Source organism: Homalodisca vitripennis, chromosome 3, assembly GCF_021130785.1.
Source record: "Homalodisca vitripennis isolate AUS2020 chromosome 3, UT_GWSS_2.1, whole genome shotgun sequence".
Lineage (NCBI taxonomy): Eukaryota > Metazoa > Arthropoda > Insecta > Hemiptera > Cicadellidae > Homalodisca > Homalodisca vitripennis.
Window position 1 is genome coordinate 117,167,506 of NC_060209.1, and position 27,819 is coordinate 117,195,324.

Genomic DNA, 27,819 nt, shown 5'->3' on the forward strand with positions numbered 1-27,819 from the left:
TAGATTTCCCTTGTATTAGTAATTCTTGTTGGGGTATTTATTTTTAATAGGGAGGTTACAAATATTAATCATGTCAAATAATTTTAAAGAGATGGAGTTAATTTAATTAGTAAAATAAATACTTAAATCTCCAACGATTACGAAGTAAACCTCATTTAAATTAATTTTGTTTAGAACTTCAATTAATTTTGAAAATTTTGAAAAGAATATAGTGCCTTCAATGCTAAATGTACCCATAAATTCTGCCTCAATGATACCCATTTTAACTGGCTAACTTCATTTAGAAATAGTATCTTACTGATATAGTTACTGATCTAATTTACTAGTGAATGTAGGAACAGAATCAAAAATTATAAATACAGTACATACCCCTTTAGCTGACACAACAGGTACATCATCACAGGTTGCAGACGCAATGGTGTTAGTGACTGTGTTGAGATCCATAGGCTCGGCTTTCTTCGGGATAAAATCTTTAGCATCTGGAGACAGTTCTGAAGCTTTGCATAAAACAGAGGCTTCAATGGGCTCTGTTGAACCAATTTCACCAACTTTAGTTACTAGTGAAATACGTTTATTTAATTCATCTTGCAATTCTCCTATTCTTACTTTCAGGGCATTATTTTCCTGTGTAAGCATGGCAATTGTATGTTCTTTTTCTTTATTTGACTGTGAAAGTGATGTAATATTGTTGTCGGTTTTAAAAAATTCACTCTCGAGTAAAGAATTCCTGTGCATACAATTAGAGCATGTCAACAATTGCTCTCTACTGTTAAAATGTATATTCTTGGAGGGGACGACTGACAAAGGTGGGGTGTTTACAGGAGGTGTCGGTGGGTTTATGTACACTGCAGGGGATTCACAATACATTCCAGAACTCGGTATGAAACACGGGGGCTGCACCTGAGTATACTGGTGGTACTGCGGCTGATCAAGTGGATAGGGAGGGTAAGCCGGACTGTAATCCAGTTGTGGTTGTTGGTGAGGGTCATCTCGCTTTTGTTGATAGCTGAACATGCTATTCATCATCCTCGGGGGGTGAGAGGGGTGTCCTCCTCCTACAATACATACACAAGTATATAATACGTAACTACATTGTAAATAAATTGCACAAATTCATATTGATGTTATAGTAAAATATAAGATAACAAAAGGCAAGACATTTAATGTATATTGAATCTGTATTTACCTTCTTTCACCAAATTTAACCTCAGCCTGCAATTGCAAAAGGACAGTATTTATTATGTATTTAGTCTAAAATGCTCAGAATAAAAATATAAGAAACAAATATTTGTATATTTAAATTTAATTAAAATTGGTTATGTATTATAAATTGTATTTATTCATAAAGTGCTGTTAATTTTGTTAACACAGAACAGAAATTGATTGCTTTTTAAAATTTGTCAATTGGATAGTTGAAGACCCATGAATGAAGTAATAAATGTAAATGACATTTTTGGAACTAAACTAGTTGGTTCAAAACAATAATATATTAATGAATATTGTTCAGATATTACTGATACAAAGATATTAAGTTTAATAAAGCGATACAAATTAAACGCAGGTTGAGTTGTATTGATGAAAGACAGTAAAAAATGCATTTATTTCACCATCCTTTGCAACATACTGAATGAATTTACATTGATGAAGACAAACACAAAAACTTAAAATCATAAATGGTGAAGAATCTCAACAATTAGTCAGTTTTTACAACAAAAAATGAACTGAATCAACACTAATAAACACAGACACCAGACAAAATGAATTAACATGAACAGTTTTAGAGTGGTAAGAATAAACAGTATTTTTACAATCATGTAATTCTCTGTAGTGATAAAAATCAATCGCTACGAAGCTTGAACATATGTGTACACATTAACCAGTAATCTTGTTTTGTGTAGTGAATATACAGGGGTAACCCTACAATTTATGTAAGGGACTCACTTGGCATGCGAGATGGTTGTTGCCCCCTCACTCTCGCATTATAGTCCATTGCCTCCTGTAAATCAAAATAATATCAATATCTGACATTGCCATCTACTCTTTACAGAATGTTGTGTTCTTGGTTTCTCCCAAAAATATTAAAAAAGATAGTGGATAATTGTCTGTCATAAATCACAGTTTCAATGATTTTTCATAATAAACTTTTTGAACTTGAATATGTACATAACTGTTTGAAGTAAAATATAAAACCTTTTATTAAAAGCCAAACATACCAATGACATATATTGAAAGTGTACTATACAGAGTAGCACTTCATTTGTACATAAATTTATTAAATCAACTAAATTAAGTATAGTATTGATTGGTCAATTACTATTAGAGACTGTAATTACTAAAATATTCGTTTACTACTACTTCGTTTACTAAGTACTTATGCTTTGTTAATTTTTAATATGAAATTTTAATGACAAAAATATATATACAATGGCAAATGGGTTAGCTAAAATATGAATGTAAATCACATTAACAAACATCTCCAACTGCAAGCTTTTAAAACTGTAAAAGTACAAGATAATTAAAATATTAAGATCTGATGAAAAATAAGATTTGCATAAGACAAAAGAGTGATGAGTTGACAGCAGTTTAAGCAGTCAAACAGAAAAGCAGATTAATGTGTTTACTAAAGCATGAATAGTGTTGATAAGCCAGTCTAAACATTTCACACAGACCCTCATTAGTCGGCCTTCTGAGAATCCTTCAGCATAACAGAGCAATATTTCAAGTACTACGTTCATTTAATTTTCACAATCCTCTTCAACCCTAGAAGTGGCAGTTGAAGTAGCAATTTATCTTTGTTCAGAGATTCATTAAATTCTTCATTAAGTGCGGACTATGATGCCTGCACTTTACTGTCTTTATTTAAAATATAATTAAACTATTTATTTTGACAGTTTTGTTCATAATGAGAAGAAAAACCATTTCAATTGTGTTAATATTTTTAAAATCAGTCAATCAATCATTTATTCACATTTTCTTAGAGAAAAGTAAAGGTCATATTATTGCAACGTGATTAGACATAAATACAAATTTAGTATAAACTAAGGATTAATTTTGTGGTAAACAGAAGAGACAGTAAAAGAGTGGTTTATGAAGAAAGTAGACTGACGTTGCTGTTTGGGAATTACTTCTTTGGTTCATTCTTCTGATGATGTACATATTGCTGCTCAGTTTTTTGATGAGTTGGTCTATATGAGGTGTCTATGAAAAATTATTACCTATGGTTATGCCAAAATATTAAGTTGTATTGGTGATGGAAAGCTGTGGAAGAGGGCCAAAGTTGTTCTTAGTTGCTGTGAAGTTTATTTGTTGTATTTTGTTTTCATTGAGGGTCATATTCCTGCCATAGAATTGCTTTGTAATTTTGAAAGCAATAAATGAAAATGAGAATGTCAAGTTGGTCTTTATTAGTGTCGCTAAGATGAGGACCGTATCATATGCATATGAAACTGTTTGACAAAAGTTGTGCAAGAAATCAAGGAGATCTTTTGTTAGAGGAACAAGAAAAATAGGAAAAATATTGGTCCTAGCACTGACCCTTGGGACACAACTCCTTTTTACCTCTTGTGGTTTAGATTTTATTTTGATTGTTCAGTTGTTGCTCTTGTATGTTAGTTCAACCAGCTGTTTTCAATTAGCTAAATAACTGTAGTTAGTGATGTACCACTCCTGAACATCCATAAGATTGTCCAGATGTAAGTGACACATTGGTTTTTGCTGTGCCCAGTGTAGGTTTAACTGGAAGGTATAAACTAGCCAGTGACCCCTGCTGGGTAATGCACCATGGTTTTGAAGTATTTGTTGAAATAGTCAATGGTTTTATATGGATCAGTTATTATTTAAATGTGTATTTGAAGGCCTTAAAAATAGTTGTACATGTGTTCTCTCTTCCGTTCCTGACTAATGATTGTCCAGAGCGCTTTTGATTTCTTGTTCGAGTCTGATATGAATGCTCAGTTTTGTTTTCTACACAAGGCTTTAGCTTGATATCATAGGCTTTTTTCCTAGATACTCTATCTTTTTTATCGGCCACGAAACCTACTAGTATTTTTTGTTCAACCCTTTCTGTACTAATGCCCACTTGAGCGGACATTAAAAAGTAGAACACACATAATATAACGTGTGTGTGTGTGTTTTTAATAAAAAGTGTAATGAGAATAACTCGTTCTGCACAAAACATTCTGTTAGAAGTTCCCTTTTGTCATAAAGAAATAAGCCGGCATCAGTTTTTTTACCTAGGCCCCAAGATATTTAATGATCTCATTATTTGCTGTGGTAATGATATTCTGTTTGAAAAGAAACAAAGTTAAAATGAAGGTTTTAAATTTTATATGTGAGCATGTTTTTTTTGTGTGATTTGATTCATTAATTTATTTATTTGTTTAAAAAAAGTATAAATGCATTGTGAAATTTTGTTCCCCGTCTATTTACGTTAAGGATTTGGATTATAATAGTTTTAAACTTATTTAATATTTATTGTAATTGTTGAGACTAAATAATTTATTGACTTGTACCATAGTATAAATGTATTGTGAATATTTGTTGCTTGTATATGTAGTTTAAGGACCTGAATTGAATAAATTTACTGTCATAGCACGTATTTGGTATCAGCTATTTATTAAATGGTGAATTTTGTTATTCTTTTAAATGGCTACTGTTTAAATATTTATTTGTTTGTAGTTATATCTTACCATATTTAAAATATATATTTACTAAATTAACTATTTAAACCTTTTTTATATGATAGATTTTTGATGCTAAATAGTTTTTAATATATAGTATCGCAGAGATTTATTTAATGCTAACTTGAAAAACTTTTGTGGTTTTTTTCTAAAACAATTTAGGTTAAGAAATGCCTAAAGTAAGTTAAAAATAGCTGGGACTGCAACACTACAAATCTGTAAAAAGCATAATGTTCAAACACAAACGAGTTCCCGCACATGCTCGTTTTAGTGGTGCATGGGATGTATTTTGTAAAACTTGCATGTTTACTGGATAAAGGTTTTTTTTTAAACTTTGTAAACATCGAAAATCATATCAAGAAATACTAACGTCTGATATCCAGACACGCACTGTATCCACTGCACTGTATCCACTCACCCGGACGTCTCTGTTTATATTTCTGTAACTGTTATCTGCAAACCAAAATGTTGCTATTATATTTTAAATTGTTCGTTAATAAACATACTTTATCAATATTTATAATTCAAAATTTTTATATCATTGCGTTGTTTGATTTTGGCCATTTATTTATAAGGCCTTGACTACAACGTAGTTTGTCCACTGTCAGTCGTTTGTTCACTTGATGTTTTGAGGTTAGTTCTTGTTGCAAAGTCAGTTTAATTTAATTTAACACTTTATTAATTTGAAAATGAAACGTTCAAGATCGCCTGTAAGTGAAAACACTGTGTGTGGGTTACTGGAAAACCTTAGTGATTGGTTAATTTCAGATGAAAATGATATGGAGTTCTGTGGTTGACGATACTGTTGTATGTATGTATACGTGTGTGTGTGTACGTGTGCATCTGGACTACGATCCAAGTGATAATAAGCCTATTACAGCATCAACATCAGATTTGTTCAACCTACACCTTCACAAAAATAGTATTGTGAAAAGACCAAGGCTATTTAGTTTTGACAATTATAGTAGAGAATGATAGTAATAGCCCAGGTATGATGACTCACCAAAGTAATAGGCCTATGACTATAATTAGTACTGTGGGTCGCCCACCTAACAGTAGATCTGGCAATGACAATATGAATAATATGATGAACCATTATTGATTAAGTTTATTTCTATACAAGGGAGCTTCTGGATATGAAGTTGAAGATCCTGCTAGATAATGGCCTTGGTTTTTTATGTAGTTACAACATTATTAGAATATAAGTGGTTTACTAAACAATGGCTACAATCTTTTCATGATTTTTTTTCACTCAATACATTTAGCTAAGCATTTCTACCAAAATAGTAACTTTTGTGACTGGGACCCTAAATAAAATAAGAAAAGACATTCCTAACTTAATGTTACAGAAATTTTCAGTTGGACAGACGAAATATCGTAGAAGCAATGAATTACTGATGGTAGCATTTAGAGAAAAACAATCACAAAAATCTCAGGTATGCTCTTGTCTACTGATGCTAAAGCTGGCAGTGAGCAGATAACCGAAAGACATGTATGGGTGGTATTGATGTACCGGACCAGATGCTTTATCAATATTTGGACGAAAGGCGTTCCAAAAAGGCTTGAAAAAGAAGTCACTTTTAACAATTTTGGTAGAACGATTCAAAATTGTTATACATTAACAAAGAAAATAGTGAGAAGCCTAAGGACAGAATGGGCTTTATTTTATCTATCATTGAACATTTATCTCAGGACTGGCTAACAGTAAGAACCTAACAAAATTCCTCAAATGTGAATTGAAGGGCTGAGCGACACCTAGAACAGTGGGAGGCGGAGATACCATGGTAGGTTAAAAACAGTATTTAGAAAAAATAACTTTGGGTGGAGAACTGAACTGTTCAATTTGTAGTGCTGCTAGGACAAGTGCTGGAGGCAAAAGGAAAAAAAGTATCTACCGAGCTTGTAAAAAAGGAGTCTGCCCACTATGTTTGCCGAACTACAAGTAAAAAATTTGTGAACAATTTAACGTAGACAAATTTGTATAAAGTTGTTATACATGTAAATAAGGACTGGCCAGGACATCAAGTTTTAATATTGTTTTTATATCGTGGCTTTGAAAGAATGGTTTTTTCTATTATTTTATGAAAGTCAACTGCCCAAACTCCGAAACAATGAAAATCGTACCTTCTTTTCAAAGTTTTGTACCTATAGAAAATTTCAATCAAACTGAGTGAAACTGTGTGTGTGTATGTTCCAATTTAGCACTATTTTGTATTGAAATAAAACATGTTAATCTTGAGAATTTTGTTGGAATGTTTTTGAAGTTAAATAGAAAACTTTTATAAATATTCAGTAAGAAAATCTGTTGTTTTTACCTTATTTTAAACTTAATTAAAAGTAATATGATTAATTACCAAATTGTAGAAACATTATTTCTGTATTATTTTTAAGAAAATGATTAATTTCTGTCCAAAAATGAAGTTTTTATGCTCCAATGTGTACAATGGTACTCAACAGTCTAAAAAGGGTCCAATATTTTTCAATGGTGCTTATAGGACACGTTAGTATTTCTCTTAATACATTTTTTAATTTTCTCCGGTACCAGAAAGGTTAAAGCAGCTATGTAAGATTTATTGACTTCTTCACTTTCAGCATCCAGTCAGGGTTTTGTTACACTTTTCTTCTAGCTAATACATATGGACAAGCCGTGTTCATTGCTTGCTAAAGGATATTTTGAAAAAAGAATCGTAAACATTTATTTTTGTAATTACTTGGACCTAATGTTATTCTGCCAGAACACTACACCTTAGCTGTTCCAGAGTTATATGTTTATGTGATGTTGTTTTGATGAATGGGCTAAATTTTTAATTAACCAACATATTTGAAAGTTTTCCACTGTGTATTTCTGTACTTGCACTTAAATTCTGCAAACAATAAATGAAAATTTTGAAGAACTATAAAATGTACCTAGTATTACAAATACATCCTTTTACTGTTATAACTAGAAGTGTCCAAATTTAAGTAAACTAAAAATAACTCTTTGAAGAAAATGTTAGCCTTGGATAAAATTCACAGATTTCTACAAAGAAAAAAAAACCAATGTTTTAACTTTCCTTCTGGAAATCTTTGACTTCTTATTGGCAGACCATTCTAACCCTTCAAGGCGGGAGTATTTAAATGCAAGCCGGACCCTGCTGCGGGACTATTTTTCCAGATCGCACCATATTTTCTATTGCGATCTATTTCACTTGACCGTGCCATTTTAGAATTACAAAAAGAAAAATTAAATGCAATAACACTCCCGAAAATAACCTCACTCTAACCAAACAAAGATATATATATATACAACACGTTGCTGCACATTTCACAATAACCTACATTATAAATGTAAGTTATACACACTCCTACGTGATTCTAAAGTTACAACACTGATTGGGATAACTATAAAATGTAGCTTGCCATTATATTATTCAACAAAATAATATTAAAAATACAAGACAACAATAACAGAACGCATTGCATAGCAACAAGTTGCACCGGCGCGAACGAACTGAGTACGCACAATGTCAAGGTCAGATGCTCAGTTTTGTAAACAATACAGCTGTCTCTGTCGCACTCATTTTCGACTGCAAACAGCTGCAAAAGATCGACCAACTCATAGACAACGTATTCCATATAGCCCGAGTCCGATATAGTTCACCAAAATAACGACAGGTTTCACCACATGACGGAATGTCGTCATGACGTTAATACACGTCAAACCGCAGCTGACTACACTTTTGGGATGACGTTTTATACACGTCAAACCAGCTTGAAGGGTTAAATCATTGTGCAAGGGTGTTTCCTTATTAGTTATATACAAATATAAAATAAATCTGATATATTATTTAATATATTATAACATGGCAAAACAGTCTGTTCAGAGAATATACTCATTTTGAGAAAAAAAAAAATAACACAAAGAAATCATAACATATTGTTTTCAAACACAATTCAAAAATGTAATTACAACTATAAATAAGAGTAATACAGTATATAATAACCGAAACATCAAATTGTAACAATACACATATACTTGCCAGATACAAAACAATGCAAGATGATGTGACAAAAATTAATCTGAAGGATGTTAGCATCACAGTATTTACACCAACAAAGAAAACCCGTAGCTAACGACTATAGTTCAAATGGTTCTTCAACCTTGTTGATAAGTTGTAAAAATATTATAAACACAGGAGTAAGTGCATGTTCACTGAAAATGTATAGTTAAAAAGAGGGTTAAATTTATTTGAACTATTTTTTGTAATTCTCAACATGGTAGAAATGCATGTTTTCAAACATTAAATTATTATACAAGGTAAAGGCAAAAAAGTGTGGAATCTTTATATTTTTTAAACCGCTTAAACCAGTAAAACTGAACTCAACCTATTTTAATATGGTAGGCAACTTTTACTTGGTGACTTTTACAACTCCACCTGTGTTCATATATATATATATATATATATATATATATATATATATATATATATATATATATATATATATATTATATATATTATATTATTATAATATAATATATATATTATGGGGTATTGATTTAGTCATCTTTTTAATCAAAATTTCGTTATTGAAACACAAATTAAAGTAGAAAAAATTGTATATTATATTTATTGGGATGGTTCAGTTTCATTTTGAAAACCAATTTTTCAGGGTTGTAACAACACTAGGAAGTTATTAAAATTAACACTAACTACAATTGGAACTTAACAATTAGGTTAAAAAGATTCATAAATAGAATTATATAGGTCTAATCTAACTTAAAATTTTCAACAAAAATGCTTTAAAAGTTAACAATGCATTTTGATTATTTATAATCAAGATACATAAACAATATATTCTATGACCAAAAAATTTGAAACCTTCCACACATATTTTAATAATTATTATTAGACCTATTCTTACTATGAAAGTAAGGAGCATTCTCTCCTCCCAAATAATAGTTGCTATTTTCCTGTAATAAGACTAATTTTGTAAGTATTTATAAGTGATAATAAAAAATAAAACCAAACTAGGGGCAGAAAAATTTCCATTCCTTTATATCTGTCCACACAAAACTTGTAAACAAATTACCTATAGACTTGACCCGCAGGGGTTTGCTGGTCCCCTACCGGGCACCTCCCCAGGTGGCGGAATGGGGAAATGCCTCCCAGATATGGGTGGTACTGAGGAAATTAAATACTCGGGGTGGACCAAAATCAGCTAGGGGAAGGAACCCCAATATCAAACCAAATATGGAGAGTGCAGAGGTCAACATATTACCCCAAGCGGGTACCCTCTTAGGTGAGGGGAATGCTGTCGCCGATTCCGATCAGGTGAAAGCCCCGGTGGTCGGTGCTGGCTCCAAGGATTTTGGGAGGAGCCAACTGTGGGTTATGATGAACCAGACTGGTGTGGCGGGGGTGGACCACTTGGCCCCTACCAGATCTTTTGTGACAAGTGAAGCGAGAGACAGAGGGGAATTGACGGAGTATCCCAACCAGGATTGGAGAACTCTAGAAGAGTTAAATGAACCAACTGCAGTCAGGGACGAAGATAGAAAAGAGTTTGAGAAAAATCTCTTGTTGCAACACTCAAGACGAAAGAGCATTGGGAGATCCCCGTCTGGAAAAGACAGGACTCATTCTCTGGATAGGCAGGATTTTTCTACACCATCAAGTCGCAAGAAGAGAAAAGTTGAAGAATCTCCTAGGGACAGTAGAGCGGTAACCAGGGAGAGAAACTTACTTTGGCACAGAATGGTCAAGAGGGTTAGCGATCTGCAAAAGCTGATACAGGACAACCCAAAAACCAAAACAGATATTAAGAAATTCAGCGAAGATCTCCAAAGTCTTACCTCTGTATTAGTTCGGCTGGATGAAGAAATAAAAGAGAAGGAAGCAGGAAAGCTACCACCAGAGGCACTGACTCATGAGATTGTTGAAAAGCGAACAGTAGCAACTCAAACCAGACAGTCTATAACCAAGGCAGAGACAATACTCAGTGGTATCAAAGAGGGTATGGATAACACCCAAATCAAGCAGCTCAATGAGGCTGATTGGCCAGAGAGTGTTTTTGACAATACTAAGATATGCAGAGGAGGCATATTAGGCAAAAGTACGGATGACACCAGAGTACTATATATCAATGGAGAGAAGTTTAGCGGAAGCCAGCTTGAAAAGAATCTGATTGTGCAGGTCCCAGGGCTCAAAGGGAATAGGGGCTCTTCAGGTGGACTACTAATAGTGGAAAGTCGGGATTTAGTGCAGTTTGAGGGAGAAGCAAAAGCTGCAGAGGAGTCAAGACTTGTTAGTTGTTAGCCTAACAAGCTGCCAGGGCACAGAGATATATGATGAGGACGAATTTATAGATAATTCGAGAAAAATCCTACAACTGGTTCAAGAAAGGTCAATCTATAGTATTAGCGTGGCATTTCCAGAAGACGCTGATGCTGTCAAAATACGCAAGATGTTAGAATGCTGCTTTACTGGTAGCCAGGTGGATATAAAGTTGTACCTGGGAAAAAGGAATAAGCCCTCTGGTGCTGAAGGGCATAAGGAGACAAGTAAATCTACATGGAAAGACAACAAAACCAAGAAAAAAACGCAAGCAGTTGAAGTTGATATCAACCTATAGAATGTCGTCAGGAACAAGAAGAAAATGAGACATTCGAAAAGGCAAGAAAATGTAATTGTGATCAAACGAGAAGGCAAGACATACTCTGAAATATTGAAGGCTGTGAAAGAAGGAGTTGGCCCAGCACAGATACCGGCAGGTACGGAGGTCACTTCTATCCAGCGATCAAGAAATGAAGATCTACTTAACCGTGTAAAGGGTGACAGTAAATCAGCGGATACTATCTGCAAGGCAGTGTCAGAAAGAAATCCAGGAATAAACGCAAAAGTTATGTCAAAAGAAGGCAGTATTTCATGTGAGTGACCTGGACGAAGAAACAAATAGGCAGGATATAATACATGGGATTAAATCGGAGCTTGGATTGAGTGACTTAGATGTGCATGACATAGAGGTGACATCTCTTCGACCAGCTTTTGCTGGTACGCAGAAAGCAACGGTGAAACTCCCTCAAAGAATAGCTCATAAACTGATCAAGAAAAGGAGGGTTCTTATCGGATGTATTGCAAGCAGAGTGAAAATTCGAGATGAGCAGCCACGATGCTTCAGATGCTGGGAACCAGGTCATATAGCTCAAAAATGTAAAGGACCAGACAAAACAGGTCTCTGTTTTAAGTGTGGGAAAGCAGATCACCGGAAAGCTGCCTGTAAAGACGGAGTTAAAAGAAGCAAGGCCAGTAGAGGACAGTATTGATGAAAATTCTATAACTTAATGTGAACAGGAGTAAGGCGGCACAGAGTCTCCTGTGCGCTAATGCAACAGAAGCTCATGTTGATATATTGCTAGTCAGTGAACCAAACAGAGCAATGACAAAAGGAGAAAGCTGGAAAACTGATGCAGAGAGGGACTGCACAATCTTTGTACTCAACAAAAGAAAAGCCATACTTCAGAGTGGAGGGGGAGAACGCTTTGTGTGGTTGGAATTTTCAAATGTGAGAGTTTTCAGCTGCTATTATTCGCCAAACAAACCCTTAGTAGACATTATGGGTGCCCTGGATGAATTGGCAGATGTAATCAGGAGTAGTAGAAAAGAGGCAATCATAGCAGGATACTTCAATGCCAAGTTCCCAGAATGGGGGGAATCAAGAGGATGCTAGAGGTCGTAACCTTGTTGAGTGGGCAGCAATGCTGAATCTAATCTGTCTAAATGAAGGTAACGAACCAACGTTTATGAGAGAAGAAGCCACTTCAAGGTTGAATATTACTTTTTGTACAGAGAGAGTCCAAAGAAAATTGGAGTGAAACATTAGAAACAGAAACATTGTGATCATCAATGCATAGAGGTAAAATTTGCGAGCAGGCAAGAAGGAGTATCACAGAATGCAGAAGGCTGGCTAGTTGATAATGCAGGTTGTGTGCGACTTAAGGAAGCAATTCATCAGAAGCTCAGCAGATTGTCAGTGTGTGATCCGACCTCGCTGACTAGGATAGTTAAAAGCACATGTAGGGAAAGTCTCAAGCCAAAGGACGTTCGTGGCAGAAGAAAACCAGCTTACTGGTGGACGATGGAAATTGCAGACCTGAGAAGAACATGCCTCAGGGCACGCAGAATTCTGACAAGGGAAAATAAGCGAACCAGAGGAAGGGCTCCTGAACACTTTAAAATAGCAGTAGCAGAGGCAAAAAGAGAACTCCGCAAAGGAATTTTAAATTCAATGAAGCTGCGCTGGAAAGAAGTGTGCGAAAGTATAAATGAAGATCCGTGGGGGAACGGGTACAGGATAGTCATGAAAAGGTTTGGACAGTCGCTCCCTATGTTATCCTTTGAAATGATTATACAAGTGGCGGATAGTTTGTTCCCGAAGCATCCTCAAGTAATGTATGAGGAGATTGCTGCAACACACATTCCAACTTTCACGGAGACAGAACTTGAAGATGTCCTCAAGAGAATGAAGACCAAGAAGAGCCCAAGTTATAATTGCAGCTAAGAGCCAGCCTCAGAAAGTTCTTCAGGCTATGAATCATGTCCTTCTCAATGAAGATTTCCCATCTGAGTGGAAGAAAGCAAAACTGGTTCTCTTGAAAAAAGAGGGAAAGCCGAACTATATACCCACGTCGTATAGATCGCTATGCCTTTTGGATACGTTTGGGAAGCTGCTGGAGCATTTACTTCTGGGCAGACAGAAAGCAGATTTGGAAAGAACTGGTGGTCTTTCTGAGAACCAGTTTGAGTTCAGGGAGGGCTATTCTACGGTAAGCGCTGTCCAGAAAGTTTTAAACTTAGTGGATCGTGCGGCAAGTGGCACCACACGGACCAGACAAATCCCGGCAGTAATTACCCTGGATATCCGGAATGCCTTCAACAGTGCGTCATGGCAGAAGATATTAGACATAATGAAGTCTAGGAGAATCGAAGCATACCTAAGAAGAGTGATTCAACAGTACTTAAAGGGCAGGAGTATACTTGTGAAGACTGAGCAAGATTTCTTAGAGGTGGAAACATCCAGTGGAGTAGCCTACCTCAAGGCTCAATACTGGGACCCACTTTATGGAACTTGCTTTATGACAGGGTGCTCAGACTTCCTTTCTCAGAAGGTGTATCCCTGGTGGGATATGCTGATGACTTAGTGTTAGTTGTGATTGCCTCATCAGAGCAACTCCTTATGAATAAGGTGAACAGAGCCATCAGTCAGATCAGTACCTGGTTACAACATCATGGGTTAGCAATCGCACCTGAGAAGACAGAAGCTATAGTTATGGCAGGCAGAAGAGTACTCTTGGACATTAGATTTGAGGTCAATGGAATTGAGGTCAAACCTACTAGAAGGCTCAAATACCTGGGAGTTTGGTTAGACCATAGAAGATCATTCAAAGTCCACATCGAAGAAGTCTCTAAGAAATGCACTAAAGTTGCTGGCTGTCTTAGCAGACTTATGGGGAATATTCAGGGGCCCAGTCCAAGTAGACGAAGATTGCTGGCAACAGTTATTGAATCGATCGCTCTTTATGCAGCCCCAGTCTGGACAAGGGCTTTAAACTCGGCAAGAGCAAGAAGTACATTAGATCAAGTACAAAGAAAAATGGCTCTAAGAGTCTGCAGTGGTTACTGCACCATTGCAGCCGATGCAGCATTTGTGATAGCAAGTGTCCCGTCACTAAGCATAAAAGCCGAGGAAAGAGTTCATCGGCATAATGGCATGGAAACTACTGAAGCACAGAATAGACTACTAGATCAGTGGCAAGAAAGATGGTCAAGCAGTCAGAAAGGAGCATAGACAAGTGCTCTCATCGCTGATGTTGCTCAGTGGGTCAAAAGAAGACATGGCGAACCGAATTTCTTCCTTACACAGTTTCTCTCTGGGCATGGGGATTTCCAAAAATACCTATTTCGTATGCAGAAAACAGAATCCGAGAACTGCAGATACTGTCAGGATGTAGACACGGCAGAGCATACCATACTGGATTGCGAGAGATGGGACCAGCTGAGAAGACCGTACTTGGTGGAGCTTGGCAACCTTGACGTGTGGCAACATCATAACTAAGATGATTGAAAGCCAAGATCAGTGGGACATGGTGGCAGAAATGGTTGAAGAGGATCATGAGGCAAAAGAAGATGGAGGAAGGACATAATAGACTAGAAGAATACAGTAGTATATGTCATACTGCTGAGACCCTGCTGGACTGAAGTAATGCCTTTTGGTGATCCCAGTTCCAGTAGAAGAAGCGCAGGAGGTTTTAGTGGATAAACCTAGGGATCGTAGAGAAAGAGAAGAAAAGGGATTCCCACACACGGGAAGCTGTAAAGCGGAGACCCTAGGTGCATAACGCATTTCCTCCTGAGGAAAAAAAAAACCTATAGACTTGAACTTATGTATGAAGCTTTAATTTTATATATGCAATGATAGTGCATGTCACTCCAAAGGATTTGGCTGAGTTTAAAGTAAAAACTTTTACATTAGTCTATGTGTAATCATGATGGTAACAAGGAAATTGTTAATAAACAAACATACTAAGTACGGTAATTTGACATTATAACATGTGACATAGTAACACCTAATGAAGTTACCTTGTTGGATTTATGGTATTTTCATTACGTTCTGTTGTGTCTTGCAATACTCAGTTGTGCCTAACTGTTTGTTATTATTTTGTGTCAAAGGCGTCTCAGGGTGACCAATCAAAACCTCTTTTCAAATTCCCAGTTTTTTTCCCCGATTGAAAATTTCTGATTCTTTTAGTCTATTTTCAAATCAAACAAACAACTTTAACACTGTATTAACCCTTATGTCGAGTTTAACAGTGAAGGTTTATTGTTACCGGCAGTATTTGCAAGAAACTGCCACAAAGCTGCGGTGCTCTAGCACTTTGTCAATGCTATATGCGAGAAATTCGGTGATGATTTATCGCTATCACCTATTTCAAGTTCCTTAATTTTCATCCCAATGTCTCTCAATGTATCGACGAATCATCGTATATCCCTAATAACTTTCCTTTCTGTGATGTTTGGAAAATACATATATCCAATACGGAATAAACAAAGATATCAAATAAATACCAACACAGCGCTACCGTGGGTCAGACTGGAGTCAAAGCAATCAGTAATATGCAAACTGCCTATCAGTAGTCATCCAGAGACAATTTTTTTGGATTCGAGATTCAGCTTCCCCATATAAGTAGTATATTGTGAAATCATCATTTTTCAGGCGTATTTAAGCACTTCTGTTGGTATCACAATCTAGTAGAAAGAGCTCTAGTATCAAGTATCGGAAACAATCCATCCCTACTAAACATTCCAGGGACACTATAAAAATTCAGGCATGTTTCCCGGATTCTGAAATTTATGCATAATGCACGCTTTTCCAGATTTTCATAGTTGGCGGTAGCCCTGGTTAGAGTCCTGCGAAAGTACCGTAGCTTTCAATATACATCCCATTGACGGCCAATACATGACGAATGCATCAGAAAGTTATCTGCTACGAAAGTTACCGAAGTGCGGTTAGTACGCGATCTGTAGAATAAGTACATATATACCAGTACATAACAGTATCTTCTACAGTTGCACCCAGAATACGAGCACAACTGATGTTATCAATTACTGGCTCATAAATATTTAGTGTCAGCCTTAAATATAATGCAAGAATAGAATCACCCCATCACGACAAAACACAACTACTAAGTAAATAAACACACGAAAGGCTGTGGTTTGTCACATATTCATTAGATTATAGTCATGGACTACGAAACAACATGACATAAAGCTCCTTATGTATGTTGGACTATTTGTTTTGAACAGTTCGAATTGTCTGACCGATCATCACGTGTGCGGGAAAGTCGTTGAGGTAAATAGTTGATCGGAAAACTTACAAAATTTCCAACTGTCATCCAACCAATACCGTGCCGACGACGAAACTAAAGTGTATGTTTGATTCGGTCAACTGGTCATCTGTAGACTGGCAACAACATAAACTGTGTTTACACTGGCAAGTAAAGTTGAGAGAGAATTTGCACAACTACTGTCGCATAATGTGAAAAAACATAAAAAATTTTACTCACGAGAACTGTCGCAAGTACTTGTACAACTTACTAGAGTTCTATCGCTGGTTGTTCCGGGAGTCAATACGCAGTCTGTTTATACACGGAGTGATGACTCGGCAATGTTTATAATTGAAATTTTAATAGCCGAGACTGATCTCCAGTTCTTGCAAACAACTATCCAACACTGGTTATGGTAGCGCTCGCGAGAGATCTTGCATCCCTTGAGACACAATATTTACAGTCGTACACAAAACTTACAATTTTTTGCAAGTGTATCATTAATAGGTCTCAGCCGCGATTTGAGTGATAAGCGGTGCGTGGGCGGTGAGCGCTGGATCGAGCGGTGACTTAAAAGTTTAATGTTTGTGTTGTACATATGGGGAACACACATGAAAGACGTGAGCAGTAGGGTGGTACCACACAATGCCGATTATCTGCCACCAATTCTAGACTGTAAATGTTTCTCCTGCCACTCATTCATTTGTTATAGCTTATCCACTTTTTTTTCTCCAAAATGTATCTTATCAGGCCTCGTAAAAATCCAACTGAAATTCTGCTGTAATAAAAAACACCAGGTACGTCAAACATATATTATTCAACAAACCGAACTATTAATCCTGTTTATAGCCCCACTTCAACGACTGAATAATACTTAAATATATAAAACCCGTTTTTATCGCTGTCACTACCGCTTTACCGATTAATGTGTATCTCTCGTTTAGTGTCGAAGTTTGGAACGATCGGTCGGCCAATTTAAAATTGTCCAATGCATTGCTACATGTTTTTTGGGGGAAGGGGCTTGCCACGGCAGGAGTAGAACTAACCAGTTAAACTCCACTACACTAGTGGACGCAACCCTCAGATGAAGCTCGCAAACATATGTCACTTCACAATTTCACAATCCACGTCGTGTATAATACAATGTTTCGAGATTAATAAATTCTTGATTCAAGAAGCTGGTAAATTATGTCTTCATTTTATAAGTTCTTGTAGATGGAAAATGTTTTTGTAATTTTCCTGGTTCTCATAAAAATTTCCGGCTTATTCCCGGTTTTTTCCCTGGTCTGTTAAATTCACGGCTTATTCCTGGTTACCCGGTTTTCCAAGTCAGGTGGCCACTCTGCATTTTTATATCATTATGGCACACATAAAATTAGGACAAACATTTACATTAAAATAAAATACACAATAAAATACCCAATAAAAAAATATATATCATTGTTGTTCAAGTATTCTACAAAAAGCATGGCATTAAGATTAGATAAGAATAGCCTAACAAACTGACCTCCTACAAAGCCATGCTAAACTCTTAACTTTTCTGGATTTGAATATTTTGTTGGGTTACCGCTTTACCAAAATTGAAAATTGTGTTGATTAAGATTGCTACTTAACATAAATATTGCCTCGTCTGAGATGGAGATGACAAAGTTTTTCAGTACAATTATATTGCTGCCCATCATTAGCTATCAAAATTCTACCCTTTTAAGGGGAGATGTACGCCTATATTGTAAAAAAAATCAAAATTTTTTTATATTTTTATCTTAAAGTATAGATTTTTCTGAGTTCAGTGATATATAATACATATATATTTGGGTTATATTTATATGCTAAAAAAAAATTATAAACATGCTAGTCGGGCGCACGGATCCGTGGTCAGACGTATCGAAGACGTTCTGAACGATAGGATATTGTTTTGAGCATTTTAATATACATAACTTGCACTTTTTAATATTACTTAATATTATTTTAATAATATTTTAATATTATTTTCACCAGACCTGCTTAAAAAATGTCTCCATGGTCAAACACAGAATGTAAACGAAAGTTTTAATTCTGTGTTGTGGACGCGTATACCTAAATTAAATTTTGTAGGCCTGCAAACACTAAGATTTGGTGTTTTTGACAGTATTATTACTTTTAATGAAGGAAGTCAAGGCAGAATAAAAGTGCTTAATGATCTAGGTATAAAGCTAGGCCAAAACTGTGTTTATACCCTACGTCAGATTGATGAGGACCGAGTGAGGAAAGCCGAAAAAGCTGGTGAAGAAGAGACAAAGCAAGCTAGGAAACGGGCAAGAATGGTGAGGAAGAAACTAATTGATGATGATAAGGCCAAGGAACAAGACTATGAAGCAGGAATGTTTTAAAAGGTACTTTTCAATCATATTTTTGTATACATAAAAGTGTTTTGTGAATTGTGAACATTTTACTTTTTTGACATAAATGTTCCTTTTTCTCAGGAACTAGTTGTCCAATCTTCATGAAATTTATATCATATATATAACGTACCTATTCATACAAGCCCTGCCACTTTCATAAGTCTAAGTCAAAATAAAAAAAAATAAAAATTTTTTTTAAACAAATAATTGAAAAAAATATTGAGTATCTTAAAAAAATTTCTAAAGCCAAAAATATTGATTGGAAATCTTTAAAAGTGGCAGGGCTTGTGTAAAATGTTTTAGAAGTGCTAAAAATTTCAATTCGTTAGGTATCATAGTTCTTGAGAAAAATGAACATAAATATTTGAAAATTAACATGAGCTGGTATAGGGCGTACATCTCCCCTTAAGATATGCTAAGTTTAGCTTTACTGGTCAAAGCAGTTAGAAAGATATAAGGGTGTATATACACTTCTGCTAAACCCCGTGTACTACCAAATTATTACAGTAACCCTGAAAAATCAGAATTGCTTTAAAACTCTATCAAATCATATAGGCTGTTATAAATAAGATACCTCATATTTATCACACATGTTCAGGGGAGACCTACGAGAACATGACATCCTAAAGGAGTACACATTATTTGATATACTGATTGTTCTATTAGTTAAACTCAACCAATTCGATTAAAAAAGGAAGGAAACATTCCTCCCTCCTAAGCACAGAGTTTCTACAGGACAGTGTGTCTATTTATATTTATACACTAATTATAATGAAGATGAACAAATTTTTCAGCCAGAAGAGTGGTTACGACAAAGTCAACTTAACATGTTCACTGTGGCTCTAATAAGTACGTCTCATCCCCAGTGCAGCAAAATTAATGGATAACAAAAGCATATGAAATATGTATTTTGGTACGTTTCACATATCTATATAACATAAAAACAGTAAAGGTAAACAATGCAGATAAAAAAAATACAATACAGTGTGTCATCTGCTCATGATATTAAATTTATCTTTTTTTATCCATACTGTTGACTTTTACTGTAATATAATAAAATTACTTTAGGTATAAAATTTATAGTTTTGTTTTATTGTTTTTAAAAGTGAATTAGGAGGGAGATGCTGAACTCTGGTTGGCTGAACTAGTGTCAAGTTTTATTCTCAAATGTTTTGGGTGAATATTAGCAAACTTTTCATGACTAAAATTTTATTCTGTTGCTAACCGTGCATTTGGTACATAATAGAAATGCATTGATGATACTTATTTCTTAATGTGTATAAAAAATTTCTTCTACCATCTTTACGTTTTTCGTTCAAAAGGATAGCGCATTCTCTGTCTAACTAATGCGATAAATAACAATCATAAAAATCATTATAAACAGAATGAAGTAAAAATCTTGATACACCTCTATAAAATTCTAACTGAGCAATCATAATAAAATCTGTATGTATTTTAAGTATCTTGTAAGTATCTTTAAGTAATTCGGTGACGATTTATCGCCATCACCTATTTTAAGCTTTAAGCTCCTTAATTTTTATCTATGTCTTTCGATGTGTCAACATAACATTGCGTATACCAAATAGCTTTTCTTTCAGTTATGTTTCAAAAATACATGTATCCAATTCGGAAATACAAACATAACAAATAAATACCACCTTTGTTCCTAGAAGTTTCATTGCACTTCTCATCACCTCCTGCCAAAGAGGAGTGTATTCCAGAACCACTTCAATTTCTAGTGTTGGGCAGGAGCTCATCGCTCCTGTAATACTTAAGCAAGCTAGCCTTTGAAGACTCTGTAGTCTTTTAGCAGTCGTTTGTCGAAGATTTTCAATTATCTTCAAAAACATGTTTTACCAATCAGTAAATTGAGTACTGCCGATCGTTTTTGTCCATGAATTTACAGTGCAGACTCAGTCAGTTAGATTATAGTCAAGGACTAAAAAACAACAAGACATAAAGATCATCATGCACGATGGGACTATTTGGTTTGAACAGTTCGAATTGTCCGAACGATCGTCAAGTGTGCGTAGAAGTCATTCCGGTAAACAGTTAAACGGAGAACTGACGGGATTTCCAGCCGTCGTCTAACCAATGCCGCTGTGACGACGGAAACTGATGAGCGTGGTTGATTCGATCGACTGGCCATTTGCCGTCTGTAGACTAGCAGCAACATTAAGTTGGTTTTATTTTTTTTTTTCCCCCCCCCCTTGGGGCGGCCTAATGCCATGCACTTAAGCCTCAAGGGCTTTTTGCGCACCCCGAAAACACACCATGAGGCCCACCAGTCTACAACTTCAGCAGTTCCACAAACCGCCGAAAACAACCTATTAAGTCCTCCTGGGAAAATTCACCACCCCTGTCCAAACTATCAAAGATGGCATACCGCTCTCTTGCTATTGCAGGCCGATCAAAGAGCAGGTGCTCGCAGTCTCCTCCTGCTCATTACACCTTCTACAGAGCGGATCCTCCTGAAGGATGCCGACTCTGTGAAGATGCTTCCTCAGGTGACCATGCCCCGTAATGAGACCAATAACCTTAGAAGACATTGATGTGTTTAATGAGAGAAGGTCCGAAGCCACCCTGGAGGAAGGTGACTGTAATACCATTCTACTCATTCTCAAACCCGAATGCAACCTCCACCTTCTCTCATGCTCCGCGCGAATCCATTTCGAGACAACCCTAGAGGATTCACACCTTGGAACACCGCAGAATGGTTGAGGGCCCGTCATAATTGTCGCTGCCCTGGTTGGCCAGGGCATCAGCTCTTTTGTTCCCAAGAATCCCCTCATGACCAGGAACTCAACAAACGGTTACATTGTTGATTCAGGCAAGGGAGGAAACTGCCTAATAGCAATCCCAAACCAGTTTGGATTTGATCACGCAAGAATCCAGCGCCATCAGCGCTGCCTGACTGTCCGTGAAAAAATAAATCGTCTTGTTCCTATATCGCAGACAAAGATTCTCACGAGGACATTCCATGATAGCTGCGACCTCCGCTTGAAAGACTGTCGGATACAGACCCATAGGGACCACCAGCTCCCTACATGGTCTCACTCCCAGAATTCCAGCGCATGCCGCTTTTTGTTTTAGAGCCGTCTGTGAACCATTCGAGCTCCGCAAGTTGGGTTTACACTGGCAAGTAAATTTGCTAGAGAATTTTCAAAACTACTGCAGCATAATATGAACAATATAAGCAATTTTATTTACGAGAACTGTCACGCTACAAGTTATACCTCTGGTTGTTCCGGGAGTCCAGACGAAGTCTATTCACACACAACAGTGATGTCTCGGCAATGTTTAAAAACATTAAAATTTTAATAGCCGACACTGTTTTCCAGTTCTTGTATCCCCAACTGTTTGGCACTGGTTGCGGCAGCGCTCACGAGAGCTCTTGCGCCCATCTAGACTAGCGATGTTCAGTTGAACACAAAACTTGTGCCATTTCTTGACGTTGTAAACGCAGTTCAGTCGAGATTTGAATGTGACCATGATATAAAAACTTGACATCACTTCCTTTGTTTTAACCTATGTAATTTGATAATAATCGGAATGTGTGTGAGGGAGGAGCAATCGTTCATAGACCAACCGAGACCTCGGCCGCGATACAAGCAGCGGTGGTCGGTGAGCACTAGATTGGGCGGAGGAGACTTAAAGTTTAATGTTTGTGTTGTACACATGGGGAACACTAGACATTAGCAATGGCAGACATGAGCAGCAGGGCAGTACCACACGATAGTGCTTATCCGCCGCCAATTCTAAATATTAATCGTTTCTCCTGCCACTCAACCCTCAGCTCAGTTTGTTATTGCTGTGCAACAGGACGCAATTGCTCCCTTCTCAACCTTACTTGTTGTAACTAACCCACTACTTTCTTATCCAAAGGTATCTTATTAGCTTTGTATAAATCCAACTGACATTCTGGTGTACTAAAAAACCCGGGCAGTACCTCTTATCAAACCGTCAAACATTATATTATTCAACGAACTGAACTTTTTAGCCAGTTTTTAATACTGTACTTTTTAGGCCTGTGCTATCTATCTAACACGTCTTTCCAAAACACTATTTTCTCTAAAGAACAAGAGTTGGACAACTTCGTCCGGAGCCCCACTTCGGTTTCGGCGTTACTATCGCTCTGCCGCATTACCACTTAACGCGTACCACCCGTTTTTGGAAGAAATAAAAAACGATCGGTCGGCCAATTTTAATTGTCCAATGCATTGCTACGTTTTTTTGTGGGGGGGAGGGAGGGGGCGGTTGCTTTCCACGGCACAGGAGTACAACTAACCAGGATATCCTCACTATACTAGTTAAGGTAACCTTAGATTAACCAGTGTCAGATATAGCTCACGAACATATCGATCTTCATTCACAATTCCACAAACCACCTCGCGTAAAATACAATGTTTCGTGATTAATTAGTTCTTGATCCAAGAAGTTGTAAAATTATGTTTTGTTCTTATAAGTTCTTAAGGGCAAAAAAATTATTTTTGAAATTTTTCCGGTTCTCAGAAAAATTTCCAGCTTATTCCCGGATTTCCCGGTCGGGTGGCCACCCTGGTTTATTGTAGTTTCGTAAATCCAGTAATCATTTTGGGTTTCAACCCCCATTTAAATCCAAATAGTCTCTTACAGGCCCCAAGGGCCATTGTCGCTTTAGATATTCTGTTCTCAATATGTGAGTTCCAAGTGAGCCTCTCATCTAAGTGTCATCTCCATGCCACTTCACACAGATGACATTGAAATACACAGGTATCGAGACACAAAGCACAAACAGAAAAAAATATTACAAATTTAATTATTCATGAATATAATTCCTAAAACCATGTTATTCGTCATTTCCATCCTCTAAAACCATACATATTTTTGTTTAGGAGAATGAGCAGAATATACTAATAACGTTAAAATTCTATGTGGCTATTCCGACCATTAACCCCACTGATACCATTGTAATAACGAATTATTCATTGAATAAAAACAAGGCTGCAGTATAATAAGCGTCCACCAACACAATCGAATGATTCGAAGCATCGATATTTATTACCATCTAAAGTACTGAATGCAAAAAGTCGGACCAATTAACGTAATAGATATTTTAAAGAACAATAAGGTTTTGTTAGTTTACAATCTTAGAAATTAATGTATAAATTTAAATATAATTTACAAATTAAAATATAATATATAATTACAACCAAACAATAAAATTTACTTACCTTAAGTATTTTGAATGATTAACGTGACTGTTTGTGAAACAAAGAGGACACCTATGTCACTGTTCTTGCCGACATTACTAACGAAACGCATGAATTTAGTTTTGAATTAAGTTCCAAACACGATTTTACTTTGAATTAATTTTGAGCGATAACGTCGAACTAAATGAAGTTTTATGCTTTTAAAATCATATTATAGTAAAGCTATACTTTTAAATGTAAAATAAATGTATTTGTTTCTAATTACAGTAGAGTCCCGCCAATCCGAACTAATTGGGACCGAACCTTGTTCGGATTGACGGGAAATTCGGACTAGGCGGATTTTTGTTAAATAGTACCATTTATCAACTTTCAAGTGCAATTTACGTGGTTTTAAAACAATTAAATGCATACAATAATCAAATGCAATAAACAATAGTAAGTACGTATTAAACGTAATAATAATATTACAGCTTCCTGTCTTTGTACGGTAACATCGCGTGGTCGAAACTGAGTGCCATTGTTTGTGCGTAATGAATCTAGTAGAAGCCACCTGTCTGTGGTGGGCGGGGCGAGTTGGTCGGTGACCTTGAAACAGTGTGGCGCGCAAAACTATTGGACTGCCACTACCTCACCCCTATCCCCTCCACCACCCACCCCGGTGACGAGTGGCGAGACGACAGTTTAGTGCAATCTTCCATACGCGCAGCACGTGCTCTTACTGTGTATTCTGTAGTTTGTGGTTTGCAGTTTTGTTTGTTCTTTGCTCTGCTCTGTGCGTATATCCGATATCATTATGGCTAGTAAACGTAAACACAACTCGTGTACGTTAAAAGAAAAACTCGAAGTTCTCAAAAGACTAGACAATGGTGAAAGTGCTACTCAACTTTCAATTGAATTTGGTGTCGGTAAAGCGACGATCAGTGACTGGAAAAAGAAGCGGGCAAAAATCGAACAATTTTGCTCTGTTACAAGTGAAAACACTCTAGAAAAACGTCAAACTACTACTGTGTCATCGTATGACAAACTCGATGAAGCACTTTACTTGTGGTTTTCTCAAGAGAGACAAAAAGGCATTCCCATTACCGGCCCTCTTATTAAAGAAAAGGCGCTTCTACTAAACATCCTTATGGGAGGCGATCCGTCATTTTCGGCTAGTTGCGGTTTTTTAAATCGGTGGAAAAAAAGGCACGGTATCAGGCAACTGACTGTAACTGGCGAAAAGATGTCTGCAGACAGCAACGCAGCCGCAGAGTATCTTCAGGAGTTCAAAGAAATTACATCCTCCTACTCACCCCAGCAAGTGTACAACGCTGATGAAACGGGGCTAAATTTCAAAGCGTTGCCAACAAAGAGCCTAGCTTCAAGAGAAGAAAAGTCCGCTCCAGGATTTAAAATGGATAAGCAACGACTAACCGTATTAGCATGCAGCAACGCTTCCGCCACCAATAAGATACCTTTGATGGTTATCGGTAAATCCAAAAAACCTCGATGTTTTAAAAACATGAATATGAACGCTCTGCCAGTTTACTATAAAAACCAAAAGAAAGCTTGGATGGATCGTGCTTTGTTTCAAGAATGGTTTGAGAAACAATTTGTGCCCAACGTGAGAGCCTACAATGAAGAAAATGGACTGCCTGATAGAGCGTTGTTACTCATAGATAACGCTCCGTCCCATCCGGATGACTTAGAGCTGGTTATTGGTGATATAAAAGCCATTTTTCTACCACCGAACGTTACTTCGATCATACAACCAATGGACCAAGGAGTTCTACAAGCGTTGAAGCAAAATTATCGGAAAAAGCTGCTCCGAAGCCTGCTTGAGGAAAATGAAGACCTCACAATTCTCCAAAAGCTTAAGAAAATCACGATCAAAGATGTAATTTTCTGGGTGGCAGAGGCTTGGGAGAACACAAGCGTAGGAGCTCTGCAGAAATCTTGGAAAAATCTTTGGCCTGATCTGCAGTTTGTTGAAGAGGTTGTTCCACCGGTAAATGAATGCGAACTTCTTCCTCTTGTAAAAAAAATACCGGGATGCGAAAATGTAGAGAAGGAGTGTGTTGATGAGTGGACGGCTGTAGATGACAAAGGCTTCGAGGAGTACACAGACGAAGACATCGTGGCACAGGTGCAAGGAGTCCCAGCTGATGACTCATGTAGCAGTGAGGATGAGGGAGACGCCCAAACTACCGATATTGTTCCACACAGCGCAGCTGCAAGTGCCTTTGACCTCGCTCTACGCTACGTCGAGCAACATGCCGCTGCTACTCCCAATGACGTAATGTTCATTCGGCGTTGGCGAAACATTGCATCGTCCAGTCATTTTAGTGTGTTGCGTCAAAAGAAGATCACTGACTTTAGGTCTTAAGAAAGTGTTGGGTTTTGTAGTGTTTTGTTTTACGTTTTTATCCCTTATTGTGTCCAAGTTAAAGTACAAATTATTTGCTAAGCCTTGCGTAGGGGTTTGTACATTATAAATACAGTACAGTACAGTACTATGTTTCATTTATTAACAGTATAAATTCCGTACAATGTATGTATCATCTAACGTTTCAAATGTAATTTCAGTTTCTATATGTCAGTAAGTAAATGCTTTGAGAAATAAAACTTACGTTTTACTATAATAACTGGTTTTAATTTATTTTCCTGCCTTTTTAGCAATTTTATATTTTCTCCTAGCCGTGTTCGGATTAGGCGGATTTTCGGATTGGCGGGGTTCGGATCGGCGGGACTCTACTGTACATAAAATAACTAAACTTAATTTAAATGCTTGAGCAGCATAGTACTTACGATTACTATAGCCAATCTAAAATGGTATTTCTGCAGCTACCGATTCCGTCAAATGTACATGCATTCATTAAACCGTCAGAGTTTGTTTGATTTCAACTAAAATAGTACACGATTTTTCATTATATTCATAATACCAAATGTAAATGTTCAAAAAAGTCTTCTCAAGATCGTTTTTTGGTTCGTTGTGTTCTTACTTTTCTTGCAGCTAAACAGTATTTGATTTCCACCCTTAATTCTAGTTTTCATCTCGTCAATATACAATGGACAGTTCGGATTTAAAGGAACAAGGTCATTATCTTGTAGCCATTTAAAACACTGCCCAGTATTTATAAAAACATTTTGAGCCAATATCTGCATATACATCACTGTTACACCAATGAAATAACAACATCTGGTAATGACATCATAATTCTAAATAAAGAAAGCTGGCAATTATTAATTGGGAATATCTATAGGTCAAATGTAATATTAGATAATATCGATATTTAAAATCGATAATCATAATCTGATTGTGTTGGTGGGGGCTTATTATACTGTAGCTAAAACAATTCAATTATTTAAATATTTAATAAAAGCAAGCAGTGTAAGCCACTTACAAAATTCTACCCATAGGAAATTAAGGTTAATTTACTTATGTGATTTTACAATATTTTTTTGCTTTGTCAAGTTGCATTTCCTAGCTAGCAGTAATGATTGGAAGCATTCGTGATTAGACTCACTAAAATATGATAGGTAGTTTGGGTAGGGTACGATAAGCGAACCCGGTTTTTTATATCGAAATTGGCAAACGATATTACTTAATCATAACCATTAATATAATCAATCGATACTCATTAATTATTTTGAACTATTAACTTAAATAATCTATATCAACAGCTGTAAACACTTTAAAATAATACACGTAGGGTAATATTTCAATT

General features: G+C 36.4%; 2 protein-coding genes across 5 annotated transcripts in view; one reads left to right on the forward strand and one right to left on the reverse strand.

The window, feature by feature from the left end:
• The window catches only part of LOC124357382 (ankyrin repeat and ELMO domain-containing protein D-like), a 121,698-nt gene that overhangs the window by 92,274 nt on the left and 1,605 nt on the right, over positions 1-27,819 (reverse strand). For 3 of the 4 annotated variants that reach the window (XM_046809136.1, XM_046809133.1, XM_046809135.1), the window contains exons 2-3: positions 1,942-1,996; positions 370-1,055 (exon numbers count right to left, since the gene is read on the reverse strand). In XM_046809136.1, the coding sequence (XP_046665092.1) occupies positions 370-1,055; positions 1,942-1,990 (735 nt within the window). In that variant the 5' untranslated portion in view covers positions 1,991-1,996. The remainder of the gene's footprint in view (positions 1-369; positions 1,056-1,941; positions 1,997-27,819) is intronic. The other variant, XM_046809134.1, reaches the window with a different exon arrangement.
• On the forward strand, positions 25,335-26,477 carry LOC124358328 (jerky protein homolog-like). Its single transcript, XM_046810627.1, has one exon. It carries the CDS (start codon positions 25,335-25,337, stop codon positions 26,475-26,477), a length of 1,143 nt encoding a protein of 380 aa, XP_046666583.1.

What these genes read in the sequence shown, in the direction of transcription:
- LOC124358328 (XM_046810627.1), top strand. Translation starts at nt 25,335, where the DNA reads ATGTCTGCAGACAGCAACGCAGCCGCAGAGTATCTTCAGGAGTTCAAA.